Source organism: Pezoporus wallicus, unplaced genomic scaffold, assembly GCF_028554395.1.
Source record: "Pezoporus wallicus isolate ANWC-B61680 ecotype Strahan unplaced genomic scaffold, APGP_CSIRO_Pwel_v1 contig_4901, whole genome shotgun sequence".
NCBI classification, from domain to species: Eukaryota; Metazoa; Chordata; class Aves; order Psittaciformes; family Psittacidae; genus Pezoporus; species Pezoporus wallicus.
The window spans coordinates 449970-470966 of record NW_026640354.1 but is presented as its reverse complement, the minus strand read 5'-3'; the positions used below and the strand labels follow the sequence as shown (position 1 = coordinate 470966).

Sequence of the window (20997 nt, the reverse complement as noted above, 5' to 3'; positions counted from 1 at the left end):
ATATCCATCTCAACTGAGGGAGAAAAGATGTAAATTAGATCAGACCCCATAGCAAGAAAAAGAATAAAGCACATCTGTGTTACTTTCTCCTTTCTATCCATGAAAGGCAGGGAACAGAGACAAATATTTGACTGACCCTGCTACAGAACTTCCCGAGTTGCTGTTCAGTTTATCACAGGGTCAACTCTGAAAACAAATGAAAACTTGTAAAAACAATCAATTATTGGTTCTAGTAACTCTAAAGACAAATTTTTGTGGCTACCAGCTATATAAAGCTGAAGAGTACAAACCTGCGTATTCTTCACTGCTTGAATTAACTTTTGAGAAGCGCTTGTAGTGGATTATATTGAAAGCAAATTAATATTGTTGCTACTTCAAAAACTATGTGACAGTTCCCAAATTACACTTAAAGAAATGAAATGTTTCCTTTACTTAGGAGAACACATTGCTTGTCTTCTATGACCATTTTTCCTCGTCCTTTTGTTTCTTACTCTGATTTTGTAAAAACTAAAATCCAGTGTGCTGAAATAGTTCAGTTGTGTTGAAACTGTCTTACTTCAACTGAGCAGTGTCTAAAGGCTTTATTTTGTAATAAGAACACCTACTAGATTCGGTGTCCCTCCACCTTTCCAATACCTTATTCACATATGAAAAGCACCAAAGTCCTTTAAGAACAAAAGACCAAAACCAGTTCAGGCTACAAAATAGTATTGTAACTGGACAGTCATTTTTTTTCCCAGCCCCCGATTATGATATCCACGTTAATTTCGCAGGTCAGGGGAGGGGAAGGGGGATGAGCAGAATGCATGCAAACAGCATCTGTGAGGAAAGGAAGCAGCAGCACTCAGCCGAGCGATGGAATCTGCCAAACCTGTCTCCGAGCTGCGGCTATCCTTCCCTGACCCCTGGACGCGCTGTCCGGGCGCGGCAGTCCCGCAGCGCAACCCCACCGGGAGCAGCTCCCAGGCTCCAGCCAAACACGCACTAACACCAGCTAGGAGCCTCCCGCCTCCTTAGCGCGGCGGGAGCAGGGCTGCCCCGGGCATCCCGTCCCCCCCCAGACCTCACTCCAGCCTTGTGTCCAGCACTCTGTTAACCGGTGCAGTGCGCATGTACGGGAGCAATTAGCACTGCTCAGATTAATAATAACAATAATAATAATAAAACCACAAAAAAAACGGAGTTATCTTACCTTATAATTAGACCTTTTTTAAAAAAAGCTACAAAAAAGAAAAAGCCCCAAACCCAATGGAAAGGGCCCGCTCCAGCTCACCCTCTGCCGTACGGAAGGCGCCTCACGCAGCTGCCGTGTCCCCCCGCCCCGCAAGGTGACTGCTGCGCCCCGCCGCGGGGTCGGTGCCGGTCCGGGGTGGCTGTGCCGGGGTCGGGGGGGGCCGTGCCGTCGGCGCGGCATTGTGAGCTCCCTCCCGGGGCAGAGGGAAGGGGTGGAGCCGCCGCTGAGGCTCGGCGGGGCAGAGGGGTGGAAGGGGTTGAAGTGGCTCTGTTGCTCGGTTCTGACAGTGCCTCGTTTTAGTGTCGCTTCCCAGGAGTTGATTATTGACAGACCCCTCCGGGTTTACAGTGTGTAGGTTAACGATTAAGGAATAAGAATATGATCGCCGAGAACGCATGTGAATTGCTGTCGCGTAGCCGAGCTAGGATGCGCAAAAGCGATGCTCTCCAGCCCGAGTTGCCAGTTCGTTCCTCTGACTCAAGAGAAGTTCACAATGCTTTTCTGTTGTCTTCCTGGTGTTTGAAGTGACAGTACCACTGTCGGTAAGCACTGGCTGATCTTAAGATCAGTTGGTAACAGCATGACTACATGAAGAAAATCCCCCGTGGATTTAATATACATGCATATTTGGTTTTGAAAATTCATGCATAGTAGCAAGGCTAACTGAAGGTCTGTGTGAGGTCTGAAAAGCACCACTCTGCTAGCTCCCTTTTTAAAGAAGTTGTAAGTCAGCCCTTTTGTTCCCAAACCAACATAAAAGAATTTAGGAACTCCTGCTATTTGCCTAATGATTCCCTAGATTGCTCACAGTGCTTTTCCAAGTCTTTGCAAGGCAAATGAGAACCCACTCTACCTTTTCCCTTCCGTTTTTCTTTCTCCTTCTCCTTCATCTATTCTTTCCCCTTCCCTTTCTCCCCACTCTTTGCCTTCCCATTCGTCTTCCTCTTTTCTTAAGAAGCTTTCGATACCCAAAACCACTGAAAGCATATCATGTCAAATATTATGCATAAAAATGGACCAGTGTGTGTTTATATCTTGAGAAGGCACCTAATTTTGTGTTATTTTCCCTTACGACCCTCATCTCATTCACCATACAGCCTGGACAGTGCTCATTTGAAAAGCAGGAGCTTGGTGATTGATTTTATGCTCTGTATTCAAGGCCCTGTTTACCACATGCTCTTAAGACTCTGCTGAGAACAGAATTATTCATTTCTGGGTAGAAGATAGAAACACAAAGGGACTAGGGATTGGCTGGGACACCTGCTCTGGGGTGTACAGGATGTGGTTTTCAGAGCTCTGCAGGGTGGGTGTTGCAGGTGCTCAGGTCACAGCCCCCTTTGCCTCCAGCCCAGTAGTGCATGCTTCAGACTCCTTCATGTCAGAGCCCAGATCTCCAACAAGCTTCCCAAAACAAGAATCTGACTTAGAGTAAAAACCATTCACAACCCACATAAATAAGCTTCACATGACTTAACTAGTGCCATGTAGGAAATCCGCCACACAAACTCAATGGGTAGAGTCACATTTTCCAGGGAAACGTATACTAGCCTTAATCATTCTCTCCCTTTTTATATTCCCCTACCTCATTTACTAAATACTTTCCAAAACAGGAAGTTGGGGTCCTACAGAGAAATTGTTGCTTCCTGTGAGCAAAACTGATGCATCTCAATATGTTTCTGGTTTTCCAGTGTCACAGGTTTCTGTACAAAACTTGTGCCTGATTGTGCAATTACAAATGATCACATGCATTGAGCAGACAAATGTTCTGCTTACTCCACTTCTTTACTTACTGTGTCCTTTGCAATCCTAGGAACTGTTCTGGTAGAACAGAACATATTCTTTAAAAAAGAGGAAATTGCACACACAGTGGCAAACACTAGAACAAATATCCACTATCAAAATTTAATGGTGTGGCACAGGCACTTAGTGAGATTGCAAGAAGAGTTCAGATCCTTCAGATTGCCTGCATAAAAGTCTGCACTCTGAGTCAACAAAATAATTGATAGCAACAGCAGGTTGTTAGCCTTAAGGCAGTTTGATACTAAAAAGGCATACAGCACTTTGCAGGCAAAGCTGGAAACTCTCTGCTGACAGGTTTGAGACAAGCAGCTGGGAGCAAGGCTCTGCCTCACTGACAGCGCTGTCTCTGGTAAAACACCCCATCCCATGGGCATCTGGTTACACACCCCATCCCGCTTGTTGCACAACTCATCCAGTCCCACTGCACCCACTGTTTGGTCCCAGGCTCCTTCTCATCTCTGTACTCTATTTCTAACCCCCACCTTTCTTAAGTCCACAACCCTCCTAGATGTCTCCTCATATCTGCTGTGGCTCTTTTTTTGTCTGTGATGCCATGCTTGGGCCAGGCTGGAGCTGCAAGCCACACATGGTCTCATCTCAGCAGAAATTTCAGGGATGTCAGGAGGATCCTAATTCTTCTATTAGGAAAGGAACTGTGAGTTTATAGCAGTCAGCTTTGTAAAGATATGACATGAGGAATGGAGGGGACAATGGGTTTCCAGGCCAGAAATGATCACTGTCTCATGAAGTCCAAACACTCAGCATGATCAGCAGGCCAAGGGAGGTGATTTTCCCCCTTTATTCCACTCTTATGAGATCCCATCACAGTACTGTATCCAGCTCTGGGGCCCCCAATGAAAGAACCTGTTTGAGTGATTCCAGAGGGGGGCCATGAAGGTGATCAGAGGACTGGAGAGCCTCTCCTTGTGAAAACAGGCTGAGAGAGTTGAGCTTCTTCAGCTTGGAGAAGAGAAGACCCGGAGAGACCTTATAGCAGCCTTGCAGTACCTAAAAGGGGCCTACAGGAAATCTGGAGAGGGACTTTTTGCAAGGGCATGTAGTGACAGGGCAAGAGGGAATGGCTTCAAACTGAAAGAGGGGAGATTTAGGAAAAGAATCTTCACTATGAAGGTTGTGAGACACTGGCACAGGTTGCCCAGAGAAGCTGCCCCATCCCTGGCAGTGTTCAAGGCCAGGCTGGACCGGGCTTTGAGCAACCTGGTCTAGTGGAAGGTGTCCCTGCCTGTGGAAGGTGTCCCTGCCCATGGCATGTGGGTTGGAACGGGATGATCTTTAAAAGGTCCCTTCCAACCCAAACTGTTGTGTGATTCTATGGTAAAGGTACTCCATGTATCATTATTTCTCAAAAGTGCCTTCACTTTTAAGTCACATCAAAAGCTGGGAAGATCTAACTTGCTCCCCAGAATTTCATGAATCTTTCTGTTTATGCTTTCATTGTGATGAAGTATTCCAAGAAACACATTCCTGAGTAAAGCAGCACTTGCAACTTTGTAAGACCAGATAAGAAAAACACCAAGAAATAAAAGCAGGGGAGAGAATAGATAGGAATACCAAATTCCAGCTCATCTCTGAAAGTCAGAGATTGTGCTGTGTATCTGTCACAGTTGTCAGCTACAGAGGAGAGTAACTGGGAAGCAAAGGATGGAATTGGTTTAACTACTTAATGATGTGCTAATACACTACACATTTATTCAATAAGTTGCTCTCTTTAATAAATCACTAACCTCTGCACAGCAGTGGATTCTTCTTGTTGATCTTAGGGACTTCTAACAGATGATTGCCTGATTATAAAATTCTCTGTAAAGAAGGCTTTGTAACCTTCCCAGCAGGCTGCCCCACTCTCTGCTGGCTCTTATCTTCAGTGAAGAAGCACATGTAACATTTAGAGTGAAGGCAGCACTTGCAGCTGTTTCCAACTTCTCTAAGATGTTATGAAAAGCCCAGATATTTCTGTTTGTGCAGCACAAAACTTTTCCCAATTTTGTGTTTACTTACATATATGAAAAAGTATGCTGTGCTGTTTGCCAGACTTGGTTTTCTTGTTCAAAACACCTCTAAAGCACTGCAAATTTTCCATCATTATTTTGGTGGGTTTCTTCCTTCCTAAGTCAAACTCATTTGGTAAGTCAGACCTGTCCTCTATTTTCTGCTTAGCCAGCTGCATACTCTGAGCATAACAGATATTAATGCATTCAGTAGCATCTTGAACATGAAAACTTTGAATACTGGGAGAGGTGAAAGGCTGATTTTAACTTGCTGCTGGAGATCTAGTGACCAAGGTGATCCATCAGGCCTTTTGGAGACAAATAAGTAATGGGGATAAATACAGTAAATTCTTGAAACATGATTTTGTAGGAAAGGCCTGAGAAAAAGACTTCAAGTTGGACTCTGTGCTGTTATATCTCAGGCAATACATTTTATATGGCATACGTCATGCACACTAAAAAACTTCATTTGGTGAGCTGCACTGACAACTGGCTTTGTTCACCTTTGGTCTTATTTAAAACAGGTTGTTCATGCAGCTGTTAAAGAAATGGTGCAAGCACACACACACATTTGCACACAGGCTTTGTTATTGCTCCTCAGATCTTTCTAAATAAGTCATGCTCCCTAGATTTTAAATGCTTTTTCTCTTTGCAGCATGAAAATCGCCCTGTTAGGATCTGCTGTCTTTTGTGGAAACATGATTCAGAAGTTTAACAAAAGCATTTCTGGCTTTGTTTTCCTTTCCACTTTTTTTCCCCCCTTCTGTTTGGGTTTTTGTTTTTTTTTTTCCTTAACATTTGTGTGTATCCTTCCGATATCTGGGAAAGCTCAGTATCTCCAGTACTGGTGGGACTCCCTGAAGGAAAAGTGATTACAGCTGAAGTAGAACCTGTCTATGTCAAGGATACTCTTTTAAAGTATGATTAGATCATTGCTTTGTGAACAAGCACCAACAGTGTAATAGAAACAGCCTGTGGCCCTTTGACCAAAGCATCTCTGGAGCCCTAGGAAGAGGTGTCCAGGACCTCAGAGGAGCAAGCGCACACGGCAGAACGGTTCCTTGCTGCCCCCTGTGGACCTGCCAGTTTTAGCATTGCTTGCTTCACGTATCTATGCTTTATTAGAGCATCCGCTAATACTATCTTCACCTATCTGGTCTCCACGCTTGCTTTTCTAAATTGCTCACGTTCGATTTGCTAGATGTTCATGTAGAAAAATGATGTGGAAGAGTGAACTTGAGGCTTTGAGAGCAGAGAGAGCAGTGTTTTTTCTCAGCTTACCAGGAGATACTTGGGTCTTTTAGCTGTGTCTTGGCCTCTCTTGCTCATGATGGGTCTGGGACATGAATTAAGCCTGACTGACTTTCACCCATATGTTGCTTGTCTGTTGGCAGCTGGCTCTCTGGAATTCAAATTGTTGCACTTCCTGCGGCCTCCCCCACACCTGACTTCTCTGAGTGTGGATTTATAGAACAGAAATACTCCATCTAGAGATAAAAGTCACATTTTTAGGTGTGTCAATAAGTAACTCATAAAGAACACTGCTAAATATTCCCTAACTGGAAACTGAAAATTAAGGCAGAATTACTTTCTTTCCTAAAGTGTATCATCTGTTGGTGCAAACAAGTTCTGGGAAGTCCCAGAGCCTGTGCTATATTGCATCAAGCAACATCATCAGTATGATGGCTTCTGCTTCATTTTTGCTGTATTTTTATATATGTCTTTGCTTGCAGCTCAGGCTATCTTCCATCTTCATCTGCCATCTTCCTTCTCTCTGCCATCCAACTGGAAGGCTCTACAGCTCTCTGCTTTTGCCAACAGCTAGTTCCCTCACCACTCCCTCTGTTCTTATTAATCTCATAATTTAGATACTTCCCATATTCTTTTTCTCACGTCTGCCATCCCCTGACTTAAACATGCCTCTTTGCTATTCTTTGTCCTTTACCTTCCAGTTCTATGAGTTCAGTTCTTGCCCTACTGCTTTAACTCCTCATGAGCTTTTCTGGACTTCCTTTCCTTTTGTGCTTCTTACTGACTCCTCCTTAAAGCAAGGTGATCCAGTGACTGACTGGGATCAATAGGCACCTGAGTCCTACACCTAAAACTAAACATCCACCTCACTGCTTCCCATTTGCTACGCCAGTGAAAAAAATGTATTTGGTGGAGTGAATAAAGCAAGTGGGCAGGAAAAAAAACAAGAGAAAACAGGCTCTGTAGAATTGCTGCTTTGTCTTAGCACCAAGCAACACAAGTGATGGTGTCTGGAGTCACCATGACAGGGATTCAAACATGGGAGAGTGTTAAAAAAATAAGAGTGAAGTGTTTTAAAATCTGGATTTAGGAAGCAGCATCATTCATATAATTGCATACATGGGGTTAGTCAAGCATGGAAAAGCTCACACAGCTTACAACAGCAGTGCAGCTTGAGAAAAAGAGTCTGCTCAAGTGGAGTCAATATTAGAACTCCATTTTCCTCAATGCAGGGTCTCAGATTTTCTTAGAAATAAAGACTATGTGTGCACTGGCTTATATCATACTTGGCCACCTCAGTCACAGCTTGACACAAGGATAAAACAATCCACACCTATAGAAGCACAGAAAAGTAAATAATCTCATGAAGATTCCTTCTTGATTTTTAGGTATGACTTCCTATGAACACCATATTCAGTAACTTGGTAAATAATGAATCCCTAGTAAAATTATCAAATGCTGTAAAAGAGCAGTTAGCAGCTGATTTTCTGAACTAAAAAGATACTGATAGATTTTAACATCAGCACTGAGTAATCTTGGCAGTCGCACCACAGTCTAATACACTATGTCCCAACTGTCAGTCTGAAAGTCTATGAAGGTATTTCTGTTAATTTTCATGCCAGAAGCCTCAGCTCTTGCCCTGAACACAAAGGAAAACACACCTACCCACCATAGCCATATCACAACTTCACCTTTTCTAGTTCTTTAGTTTTCCAGAGATGCAACATAAATGGACACCTCTTCTCCCCTAACAAACAAACAACAAAACCCACCACAACTGTGAATTCTTATCTTTGCTGCTTGCATTAGAAGATTTGTGTCTATTGAGAGGCAATTATAGAAGAGACTGTCCCCACTGTACACCCCACAGCACTCACCCGGGAGATAGACTCTCCCAGGATTTGAGCCTGGTGTTTTAACCTCCTACTTGTTGCTTATAACAGGATACAAAAAAATAAAGACTCACATAGATTTGTGGAATTCAATTAATGAAGAATTGTAAAAGAGAAAGATAGAAAAACTAACATACATATAAATCTGATTTTTGGGAAGAACTGTATCTTGCAGATCTTATATTTTGCATGTTGCACATCCTTGGAAGTCCTATCATCTTGCCTGAGACGAACATCACTCTCCATCTGAGGTTATTTGGGCCTCATGAAATACATGTCTTTACACATGTAACGGTGAGGGGCTTCATCTGAGGACCATGGAGACACAGGCTGACCACAGGCATCATACAAGAAAGGGAGCCGTAGATGCTTCCATCCAAAGGGAGACTTGCAAGGGGACTGCATCTTGCACCAGCGCCTGCAATGTGCATTACTTGCCCAGGAAGTTGCATACGTGGTTTTATTTCTCTCCTCAGCCTGAAGCCATTTCAGCTTGTACTACCCTTTTCCAAGGTAATATCATAATCACCAGCCTGTTGCATATTTGAACAGCTGAAGAAAAGGACAGGGAAAATATATGTACCCAGATGGAGAGCAAGCGAGGAGAAACTAGGCCAGTTTCATACACTAAGTGTGAATTAGAATGTGCCCTTCTTGTCTCTGCTTGCCTTAAAATTTCTTTCTGTCCTGTCTGTGTTGCCCTCTGAATAACTGCAGGGTTTATGCATCCTGGCATATAGAAGTTATACGAAAATAGAATCAAACAGGAAATAAATATTGCTGATAAATTATTTTTCTGGAGACCAAACTCTTATGCAGGAGCTTAAGAAATTGCTGTATGTAATACATTTATATATGCCTAGATACACTTCTACAGATACAATGCACACACTGTTTTAACATTTTCAGAATTTTATCCCTGATTCTCATTAATCCTATTAATCAAGAAGAGCTCTACTGACTTCAAAGGAATTGCAACAATGCCAGCTTTGTGCTTATAAAATCCAGCATCAGGTTGGCATTTTTACAGATCAGTTATTTCTTAAGACCTGAAGAAGCTGGATGTAGAGAGTTCAGTGTGTTAATGATGGACACAAAGCAATTGTGCTTGCTACCAAAAGCAAGTTGGACCAACAGCAGCACTTGGTCTGTCAGATAATGACAAGAGCCAGTCAGACTGGGACACACTCTTCTCTGTTGTAGGACTAGCAGGGCCCACAGCGTGAATTCTGCAACAACTGCAGGCAGCAGTGCCCTATCCTCCACACCACCCACCTGCCTTTCACCAGTATGGACACTGTTTTGCCTCTACTGTTTTTGGAAACCAGGTTTGTATCCCACCCAGTAACTTGCAAAATGAAAAAATGTTGAAAGCTATGCATCATTTTAAAACAAGTCATGCAGGAACAGCCTGATATTTAAATGATAAAAGATGGATAATACATCTACCCCTTTTCAGTTCCTCTGAAAATAAACATTTTACATGGAATTGTACAGGAACTTTCATCCTGTAATATATGCACTTGTCACTGAGAGATACTTTTATCACCTATGACATAATTCCTATCATCAGAAAAGCATTGCTGTCGCTCTACGATAATTTAGCCTCATTTTCTGCTCATTTCTTTATCTTTTCTCATTAGGGCATTACATATTCAGCTATGTTACTATTAATCATTCTCTAACATAAGGAGCTGGATATCAGAGCTGTGTGACTAACTGATTTTTCAGTTTCAGAGCTGAACCAAAAATTGAATAAGTAATTATCAAAGAAAAAGAAAGAAAAAGCAGCTTTATTTTTTTCTTTCTCATTTGAGTAAAAAATAAAAACTTTTATGTGAATTTCAATGAAACATTTGTTGACTTGAATAAGTAATTTAATTTCCATCTTCATCATTTTTAGAAAAGCAACAAATAGAGAGGACCATCTCTTGGGACCATTCACCAAATGAACAGGTAAAAAATTCTTGCTTTTTTGGAAGATGGAGAGACCTGGACCAGTTATTCCTATGTCTGGGGGAATTCGAATACCCAGGCACTGACCTACAAGAACATTTTCACCCCTTAGGTGAAAATAACTCAGAAAGTATGTAAATGACGTGCAAAAGTGGAACAATTTTACCTGAGAAGAGTAGGAACAAAAACCCCAAGAGATCCAATGACATGACCAAGAAGGCCTCTTCAGAAAGGTGGGTTTGGATCCCAACAGATTGATGGGAGGATTGAAAGTCTCCCATGGACCACATGAACACCTCAATCACAGGGTTATTTGATAAGGCTTTTTGATTAGCTGGTCTTATGAATTAAGTCATCAGATTTTCTTTGATGACATTTATAATAATTAGTCAAAACTAACTATGGCAACACAATATTATAATCACAGGCATATACAAATATGTGCTGAATTATGTATTTTGTGTTCTGCATTTCTTCCCCCTCACATTTGCACAAGCTTTGGCAAATTTCACAAGAACATTTAGTTTGGATTTCTGTGCCCCCTAGGTTTTTTCTTCTGCCTTAAGATTTTTCCCCATATAACCCTTAAAAAGAAGTGGAAACTGAAACAATGCAAATATAAAACTCTGCTGGTAGAGATACTGCAGGAATGAGAAGAGATGCACAACTTAGCACACTTTTGGGGAAGAAGATGAAAAAGCATTACATCTGTTTAGGGTTAGAAAAGCTTCTGTGTAGGGCTAATGAGTCAGAATAGCCTCCCTAGACGGGTGAAATCTTGACGTTCTTCACACAATTTAGTGGAAGTTATCTGACCATATAGAACAGGTCTTGAATACTTGTAAGGCATTAATCAAAATAGTAAATCATATTCTTCACTAATCATTCTTTTCATCTCCATACAGGTAAACTTCCATGTAAACATAAAGCAAATATCCAAGATATTCAAGCTTGAGTGCTTATTAGCACAGATTTATACATGTAAATAAGTGGCATCTCTCTAAATTTTTAAGAAATTCACTGAAACCTGGCACTTCAACTGAAACCTGTTTCTAATCTTTCTGAATGAGGAAGCAATTTTCCCTACATGACCCTGATTCAGTTCTTGTTTTCTTTGCCTAAAAAATGACAACTTAAAAAGATGGCCTCAGTAGAGCTGTGAACTGATATTTATTTCAGTAGTATAATAACTCTGAAACATGCCAAAGGGCTCTTAAACGTTAAAATTGTTACCTATTGCACCCTGGACAGAGTTTGGGTTCGTGAGTAGATTTTGAATGAAGTCATTTTTTCCCCCCGCCTGACCCTGGAAGCATTTGAATTGATGATTTTAGCAAGCAGACTTGCTGGGAATAATGAATTACATATAGTTTTGTATAATAATTCTCTCTCAAGGGCTGTGAAGCTGATGCCTACTTAGAAAGAGTTTTGGAAGAATAGCTGAAACAACACATGATGCCATTTTATGTAATCCCAGAAGTGACTGAAAGACTGGACAGTTTTGAGGACTATCCAAGTGTCAAGAAATGGATTTGGATTAGTCCCAGCTCGTGGCAAGCTTCACATTCTGTAAAACTTGCAGTACTTTTCATATTGCTTCTCCACAGTCAGATGTGGCTGTTTGTCCTCTCATTTTTAAATTACCTTTGGAGCCATTTTGTTGCATCTAGGGACCAGATTCATTAGTTAAAACATAAACTCTGAGCCATCGCTGCCTTCCAGTCAGCTAAAGCTGTTAAACAGCACCTGCAAAATGGATGACCTTCAGATTTACTTAACTGTGCAGAAATTGTATTTGTCATTCCCAGGTTTTTTCATTTATTTCTTTTAATAGACTACCACAGAGTTTGTGATCTGTGATCCTGTGAATGTCTTATGTTGACAGAAAATAGCCAGTGTTTCCAAACCATACAGAGAGCGTGTCAGCCTACAAGAAAAGAATAAAACCTGTACTGTTGTCTTCTACATTATAAGATTAAAAGTTTAGAGATGCACTTACTGAAATGTAGACAGTGACTCAGTGCTCTACTTTAGCCAGTAATGTGCAGTAAGAGGAGTAACTACTGTAGGCAGTAGTGAATTCCCACAGTCCCATTGGGCTGGATTTTCCTTTTTTGGGGTCACAGTTTGGAAACCAGGACAGAGAAACAGTCACCATATGAGAAAAAACCCAGAGTACAAATATGGCTAAGAACTCTTAAAAGAAAAAAAAAAAAAAAAAAGGCAAAAACTTTCTGTAAAGTAACTTAATTTCCAGACTTTAAAAGAATCACCAGCAGATTACACAGTTGCAGGCTAAAATCTGTGCTATATGTTTGCATCAGACACCTAACCCCAAGATCTCTGTATGGGGCTATTCTCACCACAGAATTTGCCTTAAACTGGTAAATCACAGAGATTTATTAGCCCTGAACACTTCATACTTTTGGCTTGATTGTTCTCTAAAGAAGTAATTGATAGATACTCTGCCCTTCTGTCTTCCTGCCAGCTTCTTTATTTTACAGTCTTCATAAAAAATCAAGAGAGATTGCAAACTGGAAAGGTAACATACACAAAATCTCCAAGCTATGTCTCACTCCAGCCTTCACACTTGCTTGGGTCCATGAAATAAAGGGAAACAAAGCAAGTACTTCCCAGTGAAAGGCTTGGTACTGCCATTTTGTGGGAAAAGGGAGAAGAGAAGCTTTGGAAATAAAAGCAGAAATGCAAAAAGGGGGGGGCGGGGAAGATTTTAAAAACTTGCTAACATCAACACTCCCATTTTTGTTTCAAGAAGGCTGTGTGCTTTATTGCTCACAGATCAGTTTCCTTTGCAGGTGATGTGGGCCCAGAATTACATCACCAGCAGAGCAGCCAAGAGCATCTTGGTGCCAGGATGACCAAAGCCGAGAGGAATGTATTATCACAGACCTCCGAGGGACTTGCCAGTGCATTCCTTGCTGGGGGTGCTGCGATGGGGGAGGCAGAGAGGAGACAATTTTACTCAAAGACTGAAAGGAAACTTTGTGGAGGAAAGATCTGGGGTCACAGTCCTGCTGTCTCCTCTAAGCAGATCTAATTATGGCCATGTACTTCAAAAAGAGGGTTTAACTAAAACCAGATTTAGCCGGGCACTGCTTAGGAAGTACAGACTGAATCCCCAGCCTTGCCTTTGAGGAAAATGTGAAATGTTTCAGTGCACTGGGAACGCTGTCACTGTGGTTGTAAAGAATAATTTGAAGCAAGGAAAGAGCCAATTTTAAATCCTCATCACTTCACTGAATAAAGTCTTACAATAAGATGTGACTAAACATAATATCAATGCTTTCAGAAAACACTTCCATTAGATACTAGGTGTATATTTACTGATACGTTTTGTGGTGAGGTAAACAAATCTCAGCAGTCCCGGGGATTGTGCTGGAAATGATCAAATTACTTACGAAGCAGTTGCACAAATCTCCCTTAGGGAGCTCCATCAAAGCCTTTCTGCCACATCACACCCTCTCTTCAGCAAACCACGTCCCATGCATATGAAAGAAACTCCCTCCTCCCCCCATTTTTGAAGGCTTTCAGGCTATTTCTGCCCTCCGTCCTGCAGGACTGGCTCAGTGGTTCTCACCACAAGGCTGTTTCTGAACCATTAAAACCAATGGGAGCTTTCCAGTGCTTTTAATAGCAGCAAAATGTGCTGTCGACAAACAGGATTAGAAGAAGAGTACAATACAATTTTTTTCAGAGATTAACACCTCTAAAAATGTCAGGATTTTAAGCCTCATCTCCTAGGTCAATTAAGAGATGGAAGCAGTGCAGAGACTACACAGATCTCTCCCCTTTGCCACCAGAGGAAAAAGTCCAGCTAATCAAATAAGGAAGTTTGTGCTTGACTCTGAAGATCAGTTTCCAGTGCAACTCCAGTCAGACCCTCATTCTCCACCTGCCGAACCAGAGACTCCTTACCCCATCATCTGCCACCAACAGTCTCTGAAGGGGCCCAGGGGCCTCCAGCTCTTCTCCTTGTTCCGCAGCCTCTTCAGAAGGCTCCAGAAAGATGGCTGCTTTTGCATTTCCAGGGTAGGAGATGCCCAAGGAAAACTTAATGTTATAGGAACAGCAGCTGAGATGGGCAAGTGTGGAATATGGGAATGTTGGTCAAAAGATAAAAATAGAAAATGTCCCTAATTTTCAAAACATTCCCATTTTTAGATATTATTACAACATACCATATGGAATTTTGCACAGCCACCATGTCTGTAGAAGCACCTTCCACTAAAAGTACCAAATTTCTTTCATCTCCGTCTGGCAAACAGTTGTTGCTACTCTCTTGCTGTAACATGCCAACATTTTCCACAACCTTTCTGCAGCTTAGTTGCACTTGGTGTTGCAGAGCCAACATCAACAGCCAGTTTTCTCCATTTACCCCTCCTAGGTGCCTACATCTTGAACATCCTGTGTACAATTTTATCTTTTCTTTCATGCATAATTATTCCTGACAAATCATGTTTTCCTGTTAATTCCTTCCTGTGCAAGGCTGACCTAATACTTGCTCCTTCACAAGGACTGTTTGCCTTCATATCATGCTGTTGTGGATGGATTAGAGATAACGCATGAAACTGTATGTAAAAAAACAATATTCCAGAGTAAATACATTAAGAGAGTGCTAGAAATATGTTAGAACTGACGCATATTTCTGCTCTTAAAGAATTTCTTTTTTTATCTTGTTGAGACTTTCACAGAGCAGCAAGAGCAAATGTGGCCTGTAAAAGTTGGTGTGATCAGGAAAGACTGGTAAAATACTGTGAGGAAAGAAATTACATTGAGTCCAGGATAGAAATTATTCCTGCTCTCCTTATACCAGACTGCTATGAGATGGCTGTCCCATAGGACTGTTCTTCCTCAGGCTCACCCTGACTCATTAACATTATAACTGCAAGTGCAGCAGAGGGGCTGACAGGCAAAGTTCACCTTGGTGTCCCTTTTTTTTTTCATGGAGACTACATGGCTGTTCAGCTCTTAACAAAATAAGCCCCAAGCCTCAAAGCACCACAGTAAAATAGATTATGTATAGTGGTACTTATAAAATAAGAATGCTTATGCAGGATCCTTGAGAAATGCCTTTGGGCAGGTCACTTTTCTGTCCCAATATGCAGATTAAGTGAATATTAGAGGGGCTTTTTGTATGTTTTAAGCTACTGTAACTTAATCTTTCCCGTACAAACTCCTTCTTTTTGACAAAAATCTATTGCTGATTACCACTGCGGGGCTTTCCTGAGAAGTCATCCCATCACCTTCTCTTTTGCCATGAATATAGCTCTCAAGCAATACTACTTCCACTTTTTAATACCTACAAAGATGTGGGTGCAGCCTCAGTTTCATGTGCACTTAGCAAACAAAGATGAGGCATTGAGATCATTTAAGACTATACACTAATGTGTGGTTTCCAAACCATCCTGACTTTGCTAATCTGTTTTGCCAGTGACCTGGAAGGAGGACCTTGAAGAGGGACAGACACGCATGAGTGGTTTTCTGTGTTTGCCTGCATGCCATGTTCTCCCTGCTTGGTCACTACTAAACTTGAAATGAATTTTCTTATTAGTGCCTTAGACAAACAGAGTGGATTAAATAGCAAACATCAGGTTTCTCATGTCACTCAACATAAATCCAAAGGGCTTCAGGCCTGCAATTCTTCCCCTGCAGCCACCAGTACAGAGGCATTGGCAACTAAAGCCAGGGGATTTAGTTGCTCTGAAAGATCTGCTTTCAATAGAAGTTCAAATTCAAATACTTCTTTTTTTATTGCTGTTTTTACAAAAATTATAGAATGAAGAAAACCTGAAGTTTAAAAGAAACGAGAGAGCAGGAAGAGTATCAGAAAATACCCACAGAGATGGGACTTGATATTTCAGTGGTAGTAATGTGAGACAAAAAGCTTTTCAATTAATTCATTGAAGGAAGTCTTTTCAAAACAGGTTATGATCTGAGGGTACATAGCAGCCTCCATGAATTGAGCTGGAATAATAGGACAGCAATAATTGTCAACTTAAAGTGAATATAAAATATAAAGACAAATGTAAATGGTATTTTAATACCACTTTTACTTTTGTAGCATTTATTGCCTGAATGTCCACACCTACATGGATATTCTGCATAGAGAAAAAATGACATCTATGAGAATCAGATGTGAAATTGCTCCTTGGAAATAGAACAATTACTTTTTTTTTTATTTTTCTGCTAAACGATTCAAATTGCTAAGATCCAGAAACAATTTAAAGTTTTCCAATCAACCCGGGAAAATGCAGAGACAGAAAACCAGCAGCTATTAAACCAGGAAATACAGTCACTGTAGCTTATGTGCCACCTACTCAAAGCCGGCACTGAACTGCGCTCAGGAAATACACAAAACAATTTAGCTCCTGGCTTTTTGCAAATGCCTGCCACCACCAGACTGTGGTTTCCTCAAAAGCATTTCTTCTTTGAACTTGCCTTACGTATTTTTCTCAGAGCTTTTTTTAAAAAGTTGTGGATTGATTTCAAGCAGTTTGGTATGAGCATGAAAATTCCACATTGAAAAACTGAGGCTGTAAGCAAGTGCTCATTCTTCACCTATGGTAGGTGCTTTTTGTTTTCTTAGAGCCTCAGAGAACAAGTTACTCCCACAAGGAGTACAAACACTGGAAGAAAAAAACCTGGAGTACATAAGCCTGTGAGATAAACACTGCAGAAAGTCCATTGCAGGCTGGGCATGTTTTATAAGACATAAAAGTAATTTCTTCCAGGGGAACACAGAACTTGCCTGAGGCATGTGACTCCAAAAATATGAAAAATAATGCAAGTGGCTTGTGACTTTGCAAGCCTAAATGTGAAGGGCATGGCAAAATCCCTACCACTTGTGTGCCAGTATCCTAATGTGTGTTGTGGTTTTCCTTACTGTCCTCCTGCTGTGACAAACAGTGCCCTGTCCTTCATGAAATGCAGCACTTAGCTAAGCATGCCAGCCTCAAACGAAGCCAACAGAAATAACATCTGATCAAAAGCTACCTGAAGGTGAACCCAAAACAGGCATGAGTAATTCAAAACAAATTTGTTTCTTAATTCAAGCGCACCCTATACGAACACTTGGTGGTATTCCTCCAACTCTAGATTTGCACAGTAATGTACTTACTAGTAACATAAGTGCACCAACATTTACAAATAGTTTACACATGAGTTTAGTGTCATTTAAACACACAAAATATCAGACCATGTCACTGCTGAACAAGCTCTCAAATACCAGGGATACTCTTTGCACCGTCTTGGATACTCACCTCTCCCGCTCTTGTTCCAAGAGGTTGGTAAAGTCATCGCTCTTGTTCATGTAATCTGTATGTTTATGTTTCTCATTTTCTAGCTCATAAACTGTGCGGCGATGGCACTTTTCTGCCAACAGGAGCTGCTCCAGCATGCGCCGATATGTCTCTCTCTGCTTTTCTTCAAGTCTGTCCAGCTGGATGTAGGAAAGGAGAATATACTGTTTTAAGTCTCCTTGCTTACTTCATCTGATTTATTAACCAACAATGTTGTGTTTGGTAAATGCAAGTCCCATAATTTTATGTCTTGGCCTTTACATAAAGCAGTGACTAGAAATAAGAGTAACTGTCCTGTAAAAGTAGTGATTTCTTTGGACAGCATGTGTGCAATGAACATTTGCACAGTTCTCAGATACACAAAGGATAGAACTTCACCTAGTTTTAGGGTAAACAAATAATATTGTTCCAGGGCACAATTTCCTCTCTAGCAAAGTGATGTGCACACTTTCCTCATTTCACACAGGAAAAGCTATAGCAAATTCCGGGGCAGAGCCTGAGTTCATGTACTTAGATGAGGACTAAGACACCTACATGTGGACCGTAAGGTATAAGCTCGAGACTGAAATTTGAGTTATGCACCTTCAATGTACCTGCAGGACTGCTGAGATACAAAGTCTTAAACTATTTAGATTCAGTTTTATATTACCAAATACAATTCATGGTAAGCCTTAGAGTTTTCCCCAGAGCCTGTTTTTGACAGAAATTTCTCCAGGGACGTGTGTCTAAGAAGTTGCCAGGGCACTGCAGAGCCACTATGGCTATTCATGTTGCTTCTTTCACTGTTTATTGGGAGCAGATGACAAACTCCATCCTCCTCCCTGCTGAAACAGCCTTCAGCCCTGGCACTTCTCTGCTTGCCTGCCCCCTGCCCTGCCACGCCCAGCCCTTACCCTGTGAGAATTGCATCTTCCTTAGCCCCAGCTGCACTGTGCAGTTGCTGTTTCACAGGGTGTCTGCAAACAGAGGAGGGCCACAGTGACTTGCCCTCCAGTAGCTGACTATTGCAAAGTCAGTCATTCCATTTTATAAAGGAGCCAGGCTGGGTTCAGCCTTGAACTACTCTGAGAGCAGATCTTTTGCACTTATGAAATTTTATCATTGTCCTATTTTAGCTCAAACGTAACCCCAGTGGACCTACATATGACAAAAGTTTTCCACTGAGGTTCCTGTCAAATGATCAGCTTCTTTAGACAGAACACTGTTAAACTCTTTTAATCTTGTTCAACAGTATTTCCTGCATGCTCCAAAATGATGTTTGCTTTCCTTATTTACTACCATCCCCAAAATTGCAGAAGACACTTCAATGAGAATACACAGTATAAAGATACCCCATGGTAGATGCAATTCGTCGTGAAAAAATTAAGTGTTCTAATAGGAGGAGCTATGAAGATTTAGGTAGGCACTACAGTATATTATACTGTATGTTATTGCATGCTCTTTCTCCATGCCCTGGACCGTTATTAATTTATAAACATGAGCAGTGGCTGCTTATTTTGGCACTCATGCTGGCCTCAGACATTCCCAGGTCTATCCTACGTTCATTTACTACTTAGATTTTAAAGCAAGGGATCAAGTCCCACAGTTCTCTTAGAGAGGCTGAACTGATTTTGCAGTACTACAGCTTAAGTAAGTGACATAAAAGGATCACAGATTTATGATCCCATAAATATGGTCAATCTCTGCTAGCTACCCACATGATAGTGGTCTAGTATGCCAAGAAAATCAATGAGTGCTTACCAGTGCTGTGAGCAGTAGAGGTTAGAGCCTATAATTGAAGGAATTTAAAAAGTAGAAATGTAATACCTGCAGATTTTGTTCTTGCTTAACAGCACCAGCCCTAAGAAGCATACAAGCTCTTTATTTTCTGTCATCATGTCATCAAACCCAGTGACTTTGCTTCCAGTTTATGCTGCTGTTGAGTGAACAAGAATATTCAATTTTTCTCTGATTTCTCATCATTTGTACAAATGCTGTCTTATCCTCTTACATGCTTTGCACAAATCCAAAAGATGTGAAGTCTCACTTCCAGTTAGGATTCCTTCTTCATAATGACAAAAATCAAGAAGTTATTACCTCTGAAATTGGTTTCTCATAGACATCTTCCCCTATCGACTTTTCCTGGGCGAGGATGGCGTCCCTGTGTAGCACTCGGAGCACGTTCTCTGGAGCTGCAGATCCATAATGAGCTTCTAAAACTTCAGGTTTGGTTTTCTCTGTCTTCAGCATGTGGATCACATCCTCTCTCGCCTGTAACATTGCAAATCACTACCATAAGCCAACCTATTAACCAACAGTAGAAACAGGGGCATTTCATATGTACAGACTGCATGCACAATAATAAAATAAATTAGAAAAATGCCAGGATGCCAATGCCAATATGAAAACTTTGGGAGACATCACAGTAAACATGTCCTGTGCAATCCCAGTGTCATCCTTGTAGGCAGAAATTGTTCTATTCCTGCCTGCCATTACATTTGAATGCTATAAATTTTTATGTGGGTTGCAACTATATCCAGGGAACATCCATACTCTTCATATACTTCATCTTACTCACCTCCCATGCTGTCCCCTGACTGGGGTAAGGAGATGAGTAGAACAAGCAGCACAAGTGAGCTGAATTAATATTTCTCAGACAGCCTCTAATCAAGTATTTCCTAGCCATTCCCTACCTGACTTTGTGACTAATGTCTCTTCAGGTAACTTTTAGAATGAGGTTTTCTAACTTGTTTGTTTAAAGAAAACCCTAGAAAGGTTGCTGACCCTGGCTAACCAGGACAACTGGCAGCAGATCCAAATAGGCTGAGCAAACCTTCCCAGAAGCATAGGAGGGCTGCTGACAGTGGAGCAGGGAGCATACCTGGGAGCAGCAGCGCTCCTGTGACTGAGCAGAGTGCAGCTCCCAGCTCCTGGTCCCTGTCCTGGGTGAGAGCCCCCAGTTTCAGGCAGCATGGTCACGCATCCAAGCATGATGAGAGTGCTCTGCAAGGCCACCTGGCTATGAATAAGGGGCATTTTAGGGCTATGCTGCAGACAAACATTTAATCCTGAGCTCTGTTTCTGATGACACTTGCCAACATCTGTTAAGACATTCATAAAATGAGGGCAGGGCACTTGCTTGTCCTTCAAGGCAGGTTTACAAGGCCAGGATCCAGGGAGGGGCTGTAAAAGGTACAAGTTTTCAGTGGACACAGAGTTGCTCCGAGGTTTCCCTGGAAAGCATCTCTCTTACAAGCCCAAAGGGATGTGGGGTAGAGAAGTACAGACAATTTTTCTCTCACCTTCCCTTCTGACACTCAACCCATGTGAGCTTGGGAAGCAAATTAAGATCTAAGGAAGGTTTTATGAATATTTTAGCAAAAATCCATTACATAGAGTACCCCTATGTAAACAATAACTGTTTAGGATGTATGAACTGACCAATGCTTCATATGCTCCCATAATGTTCATAATGGCACTCTGTATTATCCATGTAGTAAGTCTTAAATCTTTACCCAGTACCACAGAGGCATTGCAACTCTACAAAATCATCTGCTTTT

At 41.5% G+C, this 20997-nt stretch overlaps 1 protein-coding gene and 1 long non-coding RNA gene across 7 annotated transcripts in view; one reads left to right on the top strand and one right to left on the bottom strand.

Annotated features, from left to right (window-relative positions):
• The window catches only part of FILIP1 (filamin A interacting protein 1), a 131965-nt gene that overhangs the window by 24137 nt on the left and 86831 nt on the right, over positions 1-20997 (bottom strand). For 4 of the 6 annotated variants that reach the window (XM_057418841.1, XM_057418845.1, XM_057418843.1 and 1 more), the window contains 2 exons: positions 19535-19708; positions 17420-17598 (listed from right to left, as the gene is read on the bottom strand). In XM_057418841.1, coding sequence (XP_057274824.1) covers positions 17420-17598; positions 19535-19708 — 353 coding nt within the window. Of the gene's footprint in view, positions 1-871; positions 891-1192; positions 1222-17419; positions 17599-19534; positions 19709-20997 lie in introns of those variants that run through there. The other 2 variants (XM_057418846.1, XM_057418847.1) reach the window with 2 other exon arrangements.
• On the top strand, positions 1510-13440 carry LOC130604380 (uncharacterized). The gene is made up of 4 exons (XR_008973440.1): positions 1510-1776; positions 9387-9515; positions 10092-10139; positions 12956-13440. It is a non-coding gene; the product is annotated as an uncharacterized LOC130604380 (long non-coding RNA).